The 16145-nt window shown below is 38.7% G+C and overlaps 1 protein-coding gene across 7 annotated transcripts in view; it reads right to left on the bottom strand.

Annotated features, from left to right (window-relative positions):
- Positions 1-16145, bottom strand: part of IQGAP2 (IQ motif containing GTPase activating protein 2) — a 125667-nt gene that overhangs the window by 42569 nt on the left and 66953 nt on the right. Inside the window, exons 5-13 of one of the 7 annotated variants that reach the window (XM_083816248.1) lie at positions 15317-15393; positions 10245-10312; positions 9766-9879; positions 5951-6132; positions 5223-5310; positions 4500-4663; positions 3867-3954; positions 1367-1530; positions 685-845 (exon numbers count right to left, since the gene is read on the bottom strand). In XM_083816248.1, coding sequence (XP_083672374.1) covers positions 685-845; positions 1367-1530; positions 3867-3954; positions 4500-4663; positions 5223-5310; positions 5951-6132; positions 9766-9879; positions 10245-10312; positions 15317-15393 — 1106 coding nt within the window. The remainder of the gene's footprint in view (positions 1-684; positions 846-1366; positions 1531-3866; positions 3955-4499; positions 4664-5222; positions 5311-5950; positions 6133-9765; positions 9880-10244; positions 10313-15316; positions 15394-16145) is intronic. The other 6 variants (XM_083816249.1, XM_083816252.1, XM_083816250.1 and 3 more) reach the window with 6 other exon arrangements.

Below are 16145 nucleotides of genomic sequence, written 5' to 3'. Positions count from 1 at the left end.
TCTCACACACGTTGTAGATTTGCCTGATTTTTTTTAATTTTTTATTTTTGCAGATAAGCTGAAGAGCACAGCAGCACCTCATAGCTGTGACAAGTCAGACATGTGGCAGTGCAAGCAGCTAGCAGCTCAGTGAAGGCTATAACTCAACTTTGAACATGCACGCGTGCCACAGCATTGTACTCAGCTTTTTAGCAAGCAGGACTTTGCTACATTTCAGACCTTCGCAAACCGTTGGCTGAAAAATGGGGGTTAGGCAGTGTCTAAGGGGCCTACTTGACCTTAAGACACTCAACACATTATCTCATTCCAAAGATCCTCCATCAGTATTGCGAAGAGGTTACTGATTGACAGTCTCCAGCTACTATTGGCTTATGTTTTAGTGACCTCAAAGTTTTTTTCAGATCTTAACATCCGTTTTCTGACAATGTCTCCCCTCCACCTTGCATATCCTTTTGCTCTCAAATATTTGAGGTTGTGAGACTGCTTACACTTATAGATACACAATTAGTTTGGTATTAGTTTGGTATTTATGTTTTCCTCTAATAACATAACCGTTATTTTACAGCCCTTTCATCTTCATAACCACAGCACAGGACAGCCCCCCCTCCCCCACAGTGAAATGCCTACTTATCCTTCTGCAGAAGTTGCCAAGTCTCATCCAGACAACAAAACATGAACTTTTACCGTTGCAAGTTTTCCTCTTCCAGATTATTGAAGCCAATGCATGGGTTTCTGAGATGATTCTTTATCATTAGGATGTCCTTATTTTCCAAGGCCTGGTTTAGCAACACAACTGCTGACAACATTTCTACTGCAATAGACAGTTCATCATGTGCCAGGTAATTCTGTAGGACAACAATGTACCTCAGTCAGGAAGCTAAATAACCAGTGTAACGAATTTGAGTTACACAGTCCAGATACCATCAAGGAGATGGAACTGATTTAGAAAGCCTGAAGTGCTAAGACAAATTTCCTGGTCACAGGTATGTCGCATTAACACAGCACTGGTAGTAGAGCTTACTCTGTTTGCTACAAATCCTTTTGGCCTTTTGCCCCAGTCCCATCTCTTCTGATCATACCCTCTTACCCTAAACAATATATGAAGGGTTAGTCCTCAGTAAGAGCATGCAACAATTAAAAAAGTCAGTCAATTTGTTGCAACACAAGAGCTCAGCCAGAGCAAAGTGTGTCAAGAAATGACTTCTGTAATTCAGTTTTGCCACTTTGATTGAAAACAATCATGCAATACATAACACCATGGTGAGAGAATTAAGTCCGATTTTACAAGACAACATGCTATGTTTGTGCTGTTTCATGGCTCGGCTACATAACATCAGAGAGCAGGTCGTAAGCATTTCACTCTTACCACAGCGTTCTGTTGTTGGAGGTTGAACAGCTCAGTCTGATAGACAACAGCAGCAAATGAGTGAACAACAGGCAGCTGCGCCTCCGGTTTCATCAGTGCAACCAGTGTTTTACTAGGATCACAGTTACGAATTGCAGTATTGATATTGTCAACTGCTATAAGTTCTAGAGAACAGCAGGGAAAGAAAAGCCTATTAATTTTCACAAGCCATTTGTTTTCTGTGCCATGTAGATGACAGGTTATCCAGAGAGTATTATTTGCTGTCATTGAAGGAAAATGTCAGGTTTTATAAGACAAACTGCTGAATGTTGCAAAACATGTCTATTCAAAAAATTGCAGCAAATAATTGACCAGAGGACTATAAATAGTTTCTGGACTTGTAGATATTAGGGATCAACTATTGTACCTGTATTCCAAAGTGAGGATCTGACTCATTCTAGCACATGGAGAAGGACCTAATGTCTCTCCTTGTGTTTGCTTGCAGCATGTTCCTCTCAGTATGTCAGCTCAAGCACTCCAGTCCCACCTCAACCCAAATGTTCATTTTCATCTGTTGCATTTCTTCCCTCACCGCGTCCTCCTTTCAGCAGGACCTAACTCAGCCAGCTAAATACCTGGCCTGCCATACCAATGACATTTTTTATTGTCTCTTTTAAGATGTCTGGTAGAAACGGATGAGTAAGTTTAGAAGTGGAATTTTCAGTGGCTAAAGTGGGGGGGGCAGAAACATATGGTACAGCTTCTAAAAGTTTGTGTGCTACCAGATGTCCGTTTAAGTCTGGAAGATCAGTCCTCAAAAGTACTGCTGTCTAGAAATTGTCCTCTCCTCCACAGCTCAAATTTAATGTCAAACAGACCACCATAGAGAAGTACTAATGCAACCCATCTCGGTACCAGAACAGCACCTGATTTCTGTTTTGCTGAACACACTTCAGAGATCTGAATGCCAGCAGAAAAACACTGAAAAACACTCCCATCTGAGCCACAGCAACCTGGCAACACTTCCTCTCTTAGTCAGTGACCATAATTGCACTCCTGGAGGAGCCAATTATGAAGAAACCCAGGCTGGGACGCACCCAGGAATATGTTGCACAAGGTACAGCCTCAGTCTTGCATAAACAGGAAACAACCTTAAAGGTTAGAGTGTGTATGGCAGAGTAAAGAATGACAATTATGTGAATGTCGTTTCCATCAGCAAAATAACCCCCCTTTCTTCCACCTTATCTCATGACTTTCCTCTTTTCCAGGGAATCCTTTTAGTCACCACTGACTGCTCAAGTCTGTACAGGACTGCTTGTACAGCTGATACCATTCTCGTTTCATGTATGCAACACTACTTGGGTCTTATTATAAAAAATTAAGACTTCAAAAACCTTTTAAAGTAATCAGGCCCACCTAAACAAGCTCTTTGCTTCTCATTTCAATTGCTCTGAAGCATGGTCACATGGGGCCATGTAGTTCTTGAAGGCTCCCTTTTGGCTACTCCTGTGGTTAGAAACAGCAAAGGCTCTCAAAGCTACCGCATGCATGCTTTTTAGAGAAAAGAGCAAAGAAAAGACCTAGAGTCCACAAATAAACTAAACTAGTTCTGTAGTCAGCAACTAAACAATTGATTCCTAATTTAGGAACTGAGCATGCAACTTACAAAACACACACTAACAAGTTCACAGTCCAATAACAAAAATGCTATTTTTCCTTTTTAAATCAGACATAAGAAATAAGTTGCTCTCCAAAGCACCATTACTGCTTTTCATAGATCACAATTTTCATTATTTTGTTTACCAAGGAGCACCCCTTTCAGAGGAAAGTACTGCTCACCATGCCTAACCAATCTAAAATAGAATAACATTTGAGCTAGTAACTTTGCTTCTGGCTTAGGTTGACCTCACTGTACCAACTTTAAGTTACATTACAAAAGCAGTCAGCCTGGATTCAAAGCATTGGAAATAGAGAAAACAGCCACTAAGCCATGCTCAGATATAGCATGAAATGACAGCAGCTTAACAAAGCTGAACCTCTTAGCAAAGAAGTTTCCAGTCAAAAGAAGCAATGCATGCACTGCAAATTTAGATCCCCTTTAACTATATTTTTTGAAACTACAGATTAAATCTAGATAAATCTAAAATAAGAATAATTTTTCTCTGGAATGTGATTGCAAAATATTCTTCCATTTGATTGTTCTAATTTAATGCTACAATGATGTTCATCTCTCCTACTGTGCAAGTCATCAAGCTATGCACTCTGTTCAGTTTGTGACAATGCATTTACCAGTAGCTTAAGTCATTCATAGGTGTTAGGTAAAAAGAATACATCCACTGTAACACAGATTGATGACTTGGCAATTGTGATATTGAGATGGACAGTTACAAAATAAAATGCAATGCACATGGTTTCAGTGTGAGAAACCTAGTCTGTATGCAAGGAATTGGGGATTCGATTAATCATCTTAACATAATTAAACAGTGATGCTAAAAAAATGAGTATTAAAACAGTTACTCACTAAGCTTGTGAGCCTCAGCATCCGCATTGGCAACACTAACTTCTTTCTGTATTTCACTTTTGTCGAGCATAATTGGACCCCCTGCTATCTATCATCAGAAAAAAAAAGATTTGATTATGCTTGCAAGTTTGATGCGAGATAAGGGATAAAAACCCTTGATGGGACACTAGACTTTGATTGCAGTATTGCCTGGGCATCAAATACAATGTCACAGTAAACACAGCATTAATCTTTCCCTGTGATTTTTATCTTACTCAGAATGTGGGATTTTCTCCCTGAAACTCAATTCCACCAAAATTCTTTCATAGCCATTAATGGTTCAATATTATCTTTTGTTGTACTCAAGTTACAAATGAGTTGTACTCATTTTCAAAACAAACATTATTAGGGGTTGCATGACATATCCCAAATTTTATTCTGATATCTTAGTGATTACTTAAAAGTGAGTCATGCTCTTCAGAGCAAATGCAACTACTTTGGTATTGATTAGTACATTAGTTATTCTAAAATCTTGATAAAGTTATTTCTTAAGTGATACTGAAGGTAGAGTAGGGTAATTTCTCTCTGGATTAAGTTAGCTAAAAAAAAAAAAAGAAATCAAACTGATGCATAGTACCCATTCCATTCAATTACCTGCATTTTCTGTGCTTTAGAATCACACAATTGCAATAGGTACCATGAGGAATTTTGTGGCAGAACTTCAAGTAGGCTTAGAGCAGGACGGTTCAAACCTGCCATCAGTGCCACTTCATCTTGCCAGTCAATAGCCTCATTCACTTGGACTAAAGCTATGTGAACTGAAATGAAAACAATGCTTATAAACAGCACATATGTTTTTGAAAAAAATAAATAAAAATCAAGTCTGTCAGCATCTCACTTTTTGTGAAAGCCAAATAGAGTGTCAGTCATTATCCAGCAGAAGATTATTTCAAGATCAGTCCTGTAAAGCAGAGTTTGATTCTATATGAGCCCATGTGGGAGCAGTTTATCTACAGCTAACTAATGGGTGGAAGTTTATGAACAAATTTCAGGTGTATAAAGAGGGGGTCAAAATTTACAGTATTCTGCAAACAGAAGAAACTGAAACATGAGGAAAAAAAGCAGGCAAGAAAGATTGGATTCTGAACTGCGGAAACTTTACAGCAAAACCCACAAACAGACATTAGCCCCCAGAAGATTAGTAGAGTAGGAAAAGCAAGAAAAACCTGTTGTAGGCAGACATTAGCTACTTCTGTATGTTTTATGAGTTTCCACAGAAATATTTTGTTTGTTCCTGTGGATTTAAGCCATGTTCAGCTGCAGTCTGGAAGACCACGTGTTACATGCACACTTCTGTAAGGATCCTGAATGGCTTACTGTTGATCTTATTGATATTGCCTTGAATCTCAGCTTGTGTCAGCAGTTCTTCATAGACATCTCTCTCCTCTTCAGAGATTGTGCCATTCTAACAAAATAAAATGTTGTTAGTCAACAAAAATTTTGCAGGGAGAGAAGCTATTAGTGGGAGTCATTAAAACTACATCAGCTAAGTATTTGCTGGATGCGCGCAAAGGAATTTGTTGACCACATGAACCAAAAGTACCTGCCCATTGTGGTAACTGATTGAGCAATATTTAAAGCATTTTCTGCTTTCTGTATAGTACAAGTATAAATACATTGCAGTATTTTTCATCAGCAGAAAGCACTGTCTTTCATGTAAAAACAAAGCAAGTAATTTCACACTGAAGACCTGGGGAAAAGATTATATTTTATGCCCCAAAAAGGTATCATTCCCTTTGGAACTTTTTTTTTTTTTTAAACAGAGAAATTGTTAAAAGTGATAGAGGAAAAATTGTCTGCTTTATTTATTTTTTAGACTTAAGTGACTCCTTAAGATTCCTTGATCAAAGTTGAACTACATCAAACTCATACAAACCATATTCTAGATTTGTCTGTCAGTTTGTTAGATTACCATTACTTATCTTATTTAGCTTTTTTTTCCTAATTGCACTAATATTTAAATTTAATGTAATTTTGAAATAATACGACAGCATGAAGAGCAACATGAAGGAACATATGTACTGTGAGAGGTAATAAAATACCACTACCTTAAGTCTTGCACTTGATTGTTTTCTCCTTTTAGCTTCAAAGAGTTCATTTTGATAGTCCTGAGCAAGTTCCTCATCCACATTTAGCAACATTGCATTTGGGTTCCTCAGAGTTGCAATGGTTTGCTCAGCTATTCCCTTCTCAATAGCTTCGTTAATTGCTATTACTGCAGCATGCACTAAAATTAAAAGTACAATCCAAGATTTCAGGAAGCAATTCAAATATTCAAATTAAGTGCTTTTATTTCTTTTACCTCAGGCTTCTTAAAAAGTAAAATACAGATAACATGCTATAGACAGCAGAAATTCCACTTCCTTCATTAAATCATGGCAAACTACCAGTTAACAGGAAATCTCAGTTTTTGTAGCAAGATAAAATAATTCTATTAAGTTTGGAAGTAGCAGTAGAAGAACCCAAGAAAAACAGTTTGTATGTACAATCACAAGATTAACTGCAGCTTGCCTAAATCCTACCCTTCCAGTCAGCTGCCACATATAAGTGCTCCGTTCTTTCAGCTTAAATCCCAGGACTGACAGCCACCTCCCCAGGGAGGATTTCAGAACACCAGGTTGGAAACCTTCTCCATCTCATATTCCTCATATCCATTTATTATTTATACTGTCTACTGATTTATTTGAAATGAGTGTTTAATATGTGTAAGACAGTTTGCATATTCCCCCTCAAACATTCCACTCCTAATGCTTCACTTAGGCTGCAGCAACAAAAAAGTTTATCTCAGAGGCAGCTTTGGTAGCACATTATGTCTGCTACGTGTTATCCCTTCTCCCAGCTAAGGGTTACTCTTTTACTGACCAAAACCAAAACATGAGTTGTTTTACTATTCAAGTCCTATGTCATTTAGAAGGCAGTTACATGCAGGAATTGAAAGCATTTTTAGTTACTTTCATTAAGAGACGTTTAAGAGATGGGTGGATGCTACACATCGTTTAACAGTGGACTTGTAGTGTTAGGTGGATGGTCAGACTTGATGACCTTAAAGGTGTTTTCCAACCTAAGTGACCCTATGACGTTTTGATCCTATGCAAAATCATTGTTTATAATAAATATTCCTATATAGAACTTTTCAACTATAAGAAAGTTCAAACTCTGAAATTTGTGCCCCAAGAAACATAGTTAAGAGTCCCTAGGCAGGGCACAATCCTGCATACCATGCGTAAAATTGTCTGAGACAAACCTTCTCCTTTCCTAAGAGAGGATCACCATGAGCAGTTAGTGAAGAGAGTCACTGATATAATGGTCCCTACTTCTGTCACCTGAAAGCAGTAGTATGGAAAATTTCAAACAGCTAGAAGAACACACAAAAGGCGCTGCACAGTTCTCAGAACATTACTGCACAGGATATGAGAAAAAGTGTCATAAGCCTCACTATAGCCATTGAGCAGCTCATTAATATAGCTTAAGTGTTAAACCTTTTTGAGAAAACAACAAAACTTCAACTACCAAAAAATGCTCGACTCAAAGATTTGTTCTTTTTCTAGACAAGAATGGAAATGGTCTTGTTTTTCCACTCAGAATAATTACATGATTGTATAAAAATCAAGATCACTTGCAGCTGAGTTAGGTATAGAGTAAGGGCCAACACATCCCTCCCAGATGTTTCCTGCACACTTTTGTTCCTTGAGGAAAAACCTGAGAAAAGGCTAGAGGAAGGGTTTTCTCCATAGCTACGTTTTATCTGGACCAGCATGCCACAAAATAATAACAAAAAAACATGCTAGTAATTATTTTAGTGGCATATTCATCTCAAAGATTTTTCAAACATTACTATATGTAATGTAATTGTTGATGGGTATTTAAAGAACCTATCCCAAATGTGGACAACAGCAGCTCCCCATTATCACCACAGAAGCTTGTCTAAGATTTACTTTCACATCACCAATAAAATGTATTGGGGGGAAAAAAACAAGAATGTCATCTTTCCTTACTCTATCAATACTAAACTGCTACATGGCCTGGAGTAGTTTTGCTACTATTCTAAAAAAATCACTTTTTTGGGATCAAGTTTAATTTAGGGTCTGTACATCTGGGTGTATAGCCTTCTAGTTCTTTTAGTATATAAAGAAAATGAAAGACATTTGTTGATGACTAAAATTTTTGAGCATTTTGAAAAACAAAGGTGCAAGAAATTCAGGAAAGTGGAACAAAAGAGCAGACCACTGGAAACTGAAAACAGGCAAATGAAGAATAAGGTGAAGCCACACGTTCTCAGAGTTACTGCAAAAGCTTGTCTAGCTGTTGTTGGATTTTCCATAGCTTGGCATTACACTCATGCTAGAAAGTTGTTCTGAAACAATTTTCACTAGTTCAATTCAGCACAGCAGCAGAGGAGAAACATCAGCAGCTGGCATGGAGGAAATGCAAGCAGAAAGCCACAATGGTTCTTTCGACTTTCAACGTTAACACCCACAGAAGTTTCATGGGGCTAAGTAAAGATTGCGTTTCTTAAGACATACCAGCCCTGAATCCACATATAACAAAAACATAGGAAAGATGCAATCTCTTCCAAAGTTGTGTAATAGGTCTTGCTGACATAAGTGGAGCTAGCAACACGTAGACAACAGACAGTGTCAAGGTTAGGAGAGCTGTGAGCTTGTGTTGGTGGATGTTGCAAACCTTGGAAACTACCAAGGGAAACAATAAAAAAAACAATTGGACTGGCAAGAGTAGTCTGAATGTTTGAAAAAGTTATTGTAAAAACTTGTTTTGAGGGCGCTAAGTTTTACTCTTTGCACACTGATTTCTGCTATTGCTGACAGCACAGCAGGAGTCATTAGCAGTTGTTTCATTTCATATTTCTTTTTTGCTTACTCCATTTCAGAAGCAGGATGGTAGCCCCCTTTCCTCTGGCAGGATCTCCATGTCAATCTTTCCTAGTGCATGAGGGTTCCCACAGCAGATATTTCCTGTTCTGAGTCAGGGCACATTATCTATAGCACACGCTTTGCCCAAAGAGACAGAACCAGAATCAGGAAACCCTAATTTTCTATGGAGGGCTGAAAACATTCTGGAAGTTAAAGGAAACTACATATAGATGCTATAAAAATCTTTCACAGAAGGAAGTTGCAACCCTTTCATCTCCAGGGAAGGAAGGAAGCTCACTAGAAAAGTGTTTGGTAGTCACTAAGTCTCTGAAAGTTTGCTAAAAAAAGCAAACTGTCCCCACTTCCAAAGACAGTATTTCGAGATCTGGCTTTGCACAAGCATACACAAAATTAAGCTGCAGCAGGCTACAGAGTATATGACAGACTGTGTATCAACATGAGGAAGCATGTTTTAAGTTCAAGTCTGGAAATTTCAGCACACTCGTTTTATGAAGCAGCTTGTTTCAATTACGCTGCTTTGCAAGGTTTAAAAAGTTTTACTGGAACTTAATTATAATGCAGTTGTGTTTTTTCCCTGATGCCCCTTTCCTACGTTAACACTTCCCGATTTCACTAAATGTGTTGTCTTCACTAGCCCATTGTACCCCCTACAACGTGGAGGCACCCACAGAACTCAATTCTACATTCTAGAGGAACACTAGCTACCAAAACACCAACCACATGCAAAAGCTAGGAAGAGATCTTTGTTTGGGGTAACACTTCCAGAGGCTGCATGGGTGTATATATGTTCTTTCCTGCTCAAAAAATGCAGACTGATGAGTTGCAAAAGGCCTTGCAACAATTATGCAACATGACAATAAATGAAAACTTGTCTTTCTCATTATTTATAGCAAGATAGATGCATTAAAACACAAAGTACTTTGTTGGCATTCTTTCAGTATTTAGTAGAAAACAAGAGACATACTTACATGCAGCTTCGTCCACTGATAATTCACTGGCCAGAATCCCACCGATTTTACTAAAAGATGGCATCTGTATGCCATACTTCTCTAGCTCCTTTCGCATGTTGCTGATTTCTTCCTCTGTTCAAATAAAAAAATATATAAACAAAATCCAAAAAAATCCATTGTGAACCACCATACCTACAAATATGTGCATGACTTTTTTTTTCTTTTGAAAGCACATGTGACTAGGAATTCTTAGCAGTTTTTCCCTCCCTGTGTTGAAGGAATCTAAGATATGGCAAGTATTCCATGCAAATTCACTCCCTTCTGTCCTTCAAAGATGGATGTTTATTAAAAATAGCAACCTCCCATGTATTTAATTACAACGTGCTTAACAGAAGCTTAGGGGAGGAAAAAGACCATAATGGAAAATATGTACAGTGTTAGCAGATTTACAGCATGAAGAAGTTATCTAATACGTGATTATATAAGCAGTTTATTACCTGTGAAGTCTACTTTTCCCAGTAGGTCCTGAATCTGTGGTGCTAATCCTAGTTTGAACAGATATAAACTGCAAAGTAAAAATATTAGAATTAGAAGTCCTGTGTGTTGTTCATGTGTCCACTTTCTGTATAAACTGAGAATGCTTTTGTTAGAAAAGTTGCCACTGTGAAGCTTGTCCTTTAACCTTTGATTTTCATGGAGAGATATGGAATAAATTTAAACAAGCAAGTTTTTTTTATGTTGCATTTTAGGTATTACAGTAAGAGGTCTCTTTTGACTTGAAGTTTCAAAGAAGCATCTGTAAGAGGCACTGTCACTGTATCTCAGATCACAGAAGTGTAAACAAGCAATTGTCTTCCGCTAAGGGTTTCTAAAGAAACTCAAAAGTTAATATTGGCAAAAATCAAGATGTGAATGCACTTCAGTACAGCTTACAGCTTTGGATCTATAGTTTGTTTTTACTTACATCCTTATAGATAGTAGCTGCAGGCACGTAAATCACTGACACCTTTCTTATTAAGTGTATGGGAGCCTGCGCTTTGGTCCTCTCAAACACATTTGTGTCATTAACAATTTTGCTTTTGGAAAATGAAATAAACTCTGTGTAAAAGTGCTTTCCAGGCACTAATATTTTTGTTTCAATATAGAATAAAAAAATTCTATGCTCATTATTGCTAGAGCTCTGGGCGATATCTGAAAAACAGCTAAGCATATTTTGCTCAATATCTTCCAAACACTAGACAGGCATTTATCTACAAAAGACTTTTATTATTATTATTTTAATCAGTGAAACTCAATGAGCAAAATAAATCCTGTGAAAAGGTATCAACTCTCAGCAAGTAAATTTTAAAAATAAGACTGAAATAACATGTTCCTCCAAGAGGATTATTTTGCACCTCTTACTTAAATTACCTCACCCACAACTTCATACATTGCCAATGCGCATTGTGGTTTGGTGTTTGTTTGTTGAGGAGGACATTTGCCTTCTGTTTTCATTTTTAACCTTTTTTTTTTTTCTGGTCTACTAGTAAATTGCAAGTAGAGATTTGAAAGCAAGTATTTGTAGCCGCTACATTTCAGAGCACAAAGAATCAGCATTTCATCTTCTGTGCTACTGCTGCTACTCCTCTGTCCTGTCATAACCTGGATGGTTGTAACAACACATCTCATGTATACAGACTTTTGGCTGCTGCAGTCCCTCAAGTCATTGTTATGAAAGCTGAGAATAACTGTGCCAATCTCAGATGCAAGATAGTTATATAGGAGGGGGAAAAACGCACAAGACTATAGTAATGAGCTAGGTCCCTTCTTTATCCTAAACTGCCTGACAGTCTTTTCTTGCAGACTTTAAAAGAGATATTACTCTAAGCTCAAGGCAAGGATGGAGCACTGGCTGAGGTGCTGGGTGTCAACAGTAGTCATGGAAATCAGCAACATCATGGAGTTAAGGACACTCAGATGAAAATAATGAATAGTATGAACAGGAGGGACTCGTGGTGGTGGTGTCTTTTTTTTTTTTTAAAGCACTTCCCAAGAGTGCTGAGCAATGCACATTACTTCTGACACTGCTTCTTCTGAATAAACTTACTCACCACCAGGTGGTGCTGCAAAGTTGCTTGCAGGGAACAGGAAGACATTTCTACTCTATATTAACATATAATTTCACTCGAAACAGTTTGCTCAATGCTTTTGTAGATGTAGCTTGAGCCTCAGAGAACCCAGAGAAAATCAAAAGCAGGTTGAGAATGATGGACACGATGCAGTGGGCTCAGGGGAGAAACAAAGGTGAAAGGGTACTTCCAGGTGAAGCTACCTTTGCATCACCCATGAAGAACTGCAGTTGTGATCAACCAGAAGCTCATAGGTCTTGTTTTAAGCTTAGCTCATGTACAGCATGCCCTAACAAACAAACGTGAAAATAGCATATGCTTTTTATTATTATTTTTTTTAACGTGTTTGTTATTCTACCACTTCCTAGGAAAACAATGTGTTGAAAATGTTTGGTTTCAGCAGGATAGTTTGTCCAGGATGTAGCAGTGATCTGTTTGTAAAGATTATTTGAAAATTATATATTTAAGGGAGCAGGGGGAGGGAGAAGAATCAAATCTCCAACACCACTTTTTAGGAACAAGAATCACTATTAGCATTTAAATTTAAACAAAGCAGCTCTTAACCTCATTAATCCAGGACCAAATCCAAATCAGCTTTCATAAAGAATAATGCTGCAAGAAATGAGAAATATTTTATTTTTCAGATCTGATTTAAGTATTGATGTTTCAAAAGGAAAAAATAAGATGGTAATTTTACTCAGCAGGAATCCAGAAATTGTTTGCTAAATCACTCCTTCCTGGACAGAGCAGTACTGTATTTGGCTGCAAGTTTTTTTTCACATGCTGTAAGGGCAATGGTCTTCATTTCAGGCTTGAAGCAGGCCATATCTTAAAAATATATTTAAACAGTTTTGCTTAGATTAATTTCCTGTCTTCAGGCCCTCCATCTGCTCAAAGACCAGCAAAACCTAAATAACATTTCATACAAAAAGTCCTTGGTTAACATTTGGTCCTATTATTTACAGTAAAGTCTACTTCACTCTTCTGAAGGGGTCAATTTTAAGTACTAGTTATGTACATTGTTTCAGTAGGTTAAACTATGAAAAATCTCGACTGAATTTGGCTTCAATATTTCTATCTATCAGAATAATAGAAAATATCCTAACTGTGCTAAATTCTTGCAGTTCATTCGAAGGCTTAAGAATCTTTATGCTTTGGGGTAATTACATGGTAACAGTTAAGAATAAATGGAAAGTAGATCAGCCCCTCACCTCTCAGAGAAAGTATTCAATTTTCCCAGGTTACAAGCCTTTGAAATCTGAGCACGCACTCCAAGACATATATTAGAATTTAGCACTTCAACCCTGTGGTGATTCTTCATATAGTGATCATGATCATATGCAACAGATGCAAAGGGAAAAATCCTGCTTGCAGTTTCTGCTTCTAGGTACTGTGGTGCCAGACCCTGAGAACAGCAGGACAAGGAATTTTCTAGGGTCAGTGATCCCTATGCTGGCTCCCTGGAGAGGATGCTCCGACAAACCCAATGAGGCAGGGCACTTGGCACAGATCCAGGGGACAGAAAACAGTGGGTCAGTGGAAGGGGAACAGAGATGGATTCCTGCAGCTCAGTGTTCCTGACACCAACCCAAGAGCAAACACTGCTGGCCAAGTGAGTGCCCTGTCCTTTAAAACAGCCATTTCCCAGCCTGCTTTCACAATGTAGTCTGTGTGCAATTAAATACTGATACCAGAGTTTGATTTGAAAGATATTTACAACATGCATTTTGGGGATCGGTCTGTAAGTAAATGAAGCTCAACAGTTGCTTCTTTGACTCTTACATCCTGCACATGTATGCAGTCACAGGGCCCCACGCTGCCAGGGTGAAGCATCATAAGCAAAGCATTGCCAGTCTACTCCCCTTCAGTGCGCCATGATGCATGATGTATGTTACAGAAGTCTGTTTCTAAAATAATAGCTCAGAAGCATGGAATTATAGCTTTGTGTTGATATGTAGCAAGGAAAAATAATTTAAACAAGACAAACTTGGAAGTGAGAGCCAAGACAACGCAGACTGGTTTTGATACTAGCATAAATCCTGGAACAAGCCAAGCTGGAGAACAAAAGACCCCTACCAGAGGCAAACCCATTGCAAAATTTAGCTCAAGAAGAAAACTCTCGTGATTGCAGAGATTAGGCAGATCTTATAAGGTGTCTAACTGTTCACGTAACATTGAAATCCATGGCTGATGAAGTCCCCCATACACAGGCACACAGCTATTTGAAAACCTCACTGTGCTCTCCCACCTCCTGCAAAACATCTGAGCCGGCCCTTACATCACCCGGGGGGAATGCAGCCCACCGCTCCCGCCTCAGCTGCTGAGCATTACGAGCCCCACGCGCCCACTCCAGGAAATCACTCCAGGCTTACATAAGACACTCGCTGACAGAAGAGACGGCACTGCAAAGTTTTAGGGGAGAGCTGCCCGCATATGCGCCTCCTGATGCCAGACAGTTAACATCACACCAGTCATAGTAATTTCAAGGGGCAATACTCAAGAGCTGACAAAAAAATATATCCAGGGTTGCCAAGTCTGAACACCTAGTATTTTAAAAAAATATGATGAACTTTGGTGGTATGGCTTATTTGTTGGCAGTAAGTGCACGCGGCAGAGTGCAGGAGTGTGCACATCATATCAAGGATTAGACTGTAAAAAATTTCAATTACAGCATGCATTGAGTGGTTTCTGACCTATACCCCTGGGGCAGCTGATGTACCTTTGAATGCTGTTAGGAACACAGGCAAGAGCTGGGATATGTGTTACATATTAAGCTTATGGAGATGTAGTTAAAGTAAGGAAAGGAAAAGGTCTCCTTGTGCAGGAAATGAGCTGGGAGAGCCACAAGAGGGAGGAGCTGTCTGCCCACTCCACTGCCTCTCACAACGGGGGCAGTGTGAGGCAGATGTTCGGTGCTTTCAGTGCTAAACGTCACAAGGAAATCCTTGCAGCTGGACAAAAACAAACCTTAAGGTCTACTTCAGAGATGTTGCTAAAGTCTTTTGAATTTACATTCAGAACTGAGTTGCTCAGAATTTCTGAAGTTTGGAAAGTGTTAAATTTCACATGATTGACCTCATAATACAGTTATTTGGTCCTCTTGTGGGTCAGGGGGATGTCAGTTCACCATTTTCACTCTGATCAGCACCTCTGCCCCACGGTAACACTAATATTTTGCTATGGTTTTCTTCATTTGTTTGCATGTATCAAAACACATTAAGACAAACCAATTTGTGAAGGTAACACACATTTAAAAGGATGTTTGCACTACTTTTGGTAGTCTTTTTTTATTTCAGATATAATTTACCCAACAGCCTTGCTGAAGTTCCACTTTCATCACCAGCTTTAAATTAATGATCTTGTGTATTCAGACAGATTGAGACGTACTGATTACACTAATGCCGTTCAAGACTTACAATCTTAAATTCACCAGTTTAGTTTTAATTCCCATCAGGAGTTACCTTAAAGCATGAATGCAATATATCATCCTAGGTATGTTTTTCCTATCGTAGACATCAGTAGTCTCTGGATAAAAAATCTGAAAAAAAAAAATATGCTGTTGAAGGAGAAGCTAGATAACTGGGCAGAAGAATAGCTAAAATGGGCTGTCTGCAAATCCGTATCTTTGAAATATAGAAGTTCCACTGTTATTTCTATACACCTATGAATCAAATCTTGTGTTGTACTATTTTAGCTTTATCAGTAATTTTCATGAGGGAGAGTTTAATAGAGTATACAGGTTAGTTATTAAAATGGAAAATAAGGAAGATAGCCAGTATATCAGCAAAACTGTTAGAAAAGATCCTTTGGCAAGAGCTCAGAAAGTAGGGTTTGTCTTCCTACAGACACCCAAAGCCTAGGATACAGTTACCACCTGCAAAGCAAACCAACACCACCCAGTAAGTCTTAAAAATGCAAAGAGCTTAAACAGCAGCACCCCCAGCCGCGTGAGTGCATCATTAACAGAGAAATACACTCGGACAGAGGAGTGTGAAAACAATTTAGTCAAAAAGTCACATTGTAAGTTCCAGTTCTGGTTCTACAACTAATTTGTTCCTGGCCTTGGTCCCAGTCACTAAACACTGCTCCTTCAAGAACATAAAATAAAAGCTTTGGCTACCCGTGAGAGCTGGCAGCATGCTTGCAGCCTGGGCACTCAGAACTGCACAGTCCCACAGGCAGCAGAGCATGACTGAGCTGGTCAGGAGCACAGTGCCCTCTTCATCACTTGCTCACAACAGCTCTGGGAGGGAAACATGGGAAACATTTGGGCCACAACCCTCCTATGAA

Source organism: Anser anser (genome assembly GCF_964211835.1).
Source record: "Anser anser genome assembly, chromosome: Z".
Taxonomy (NCBI): domain Eukaryota; kingdom Metazoa; phylum Chordata; class Aves; order Anseriformes; family Anatidae; genus Anser; species Anser anser.
This window is presented reverse-complemented; position numbering and strand designations above follow the sequence as displayed.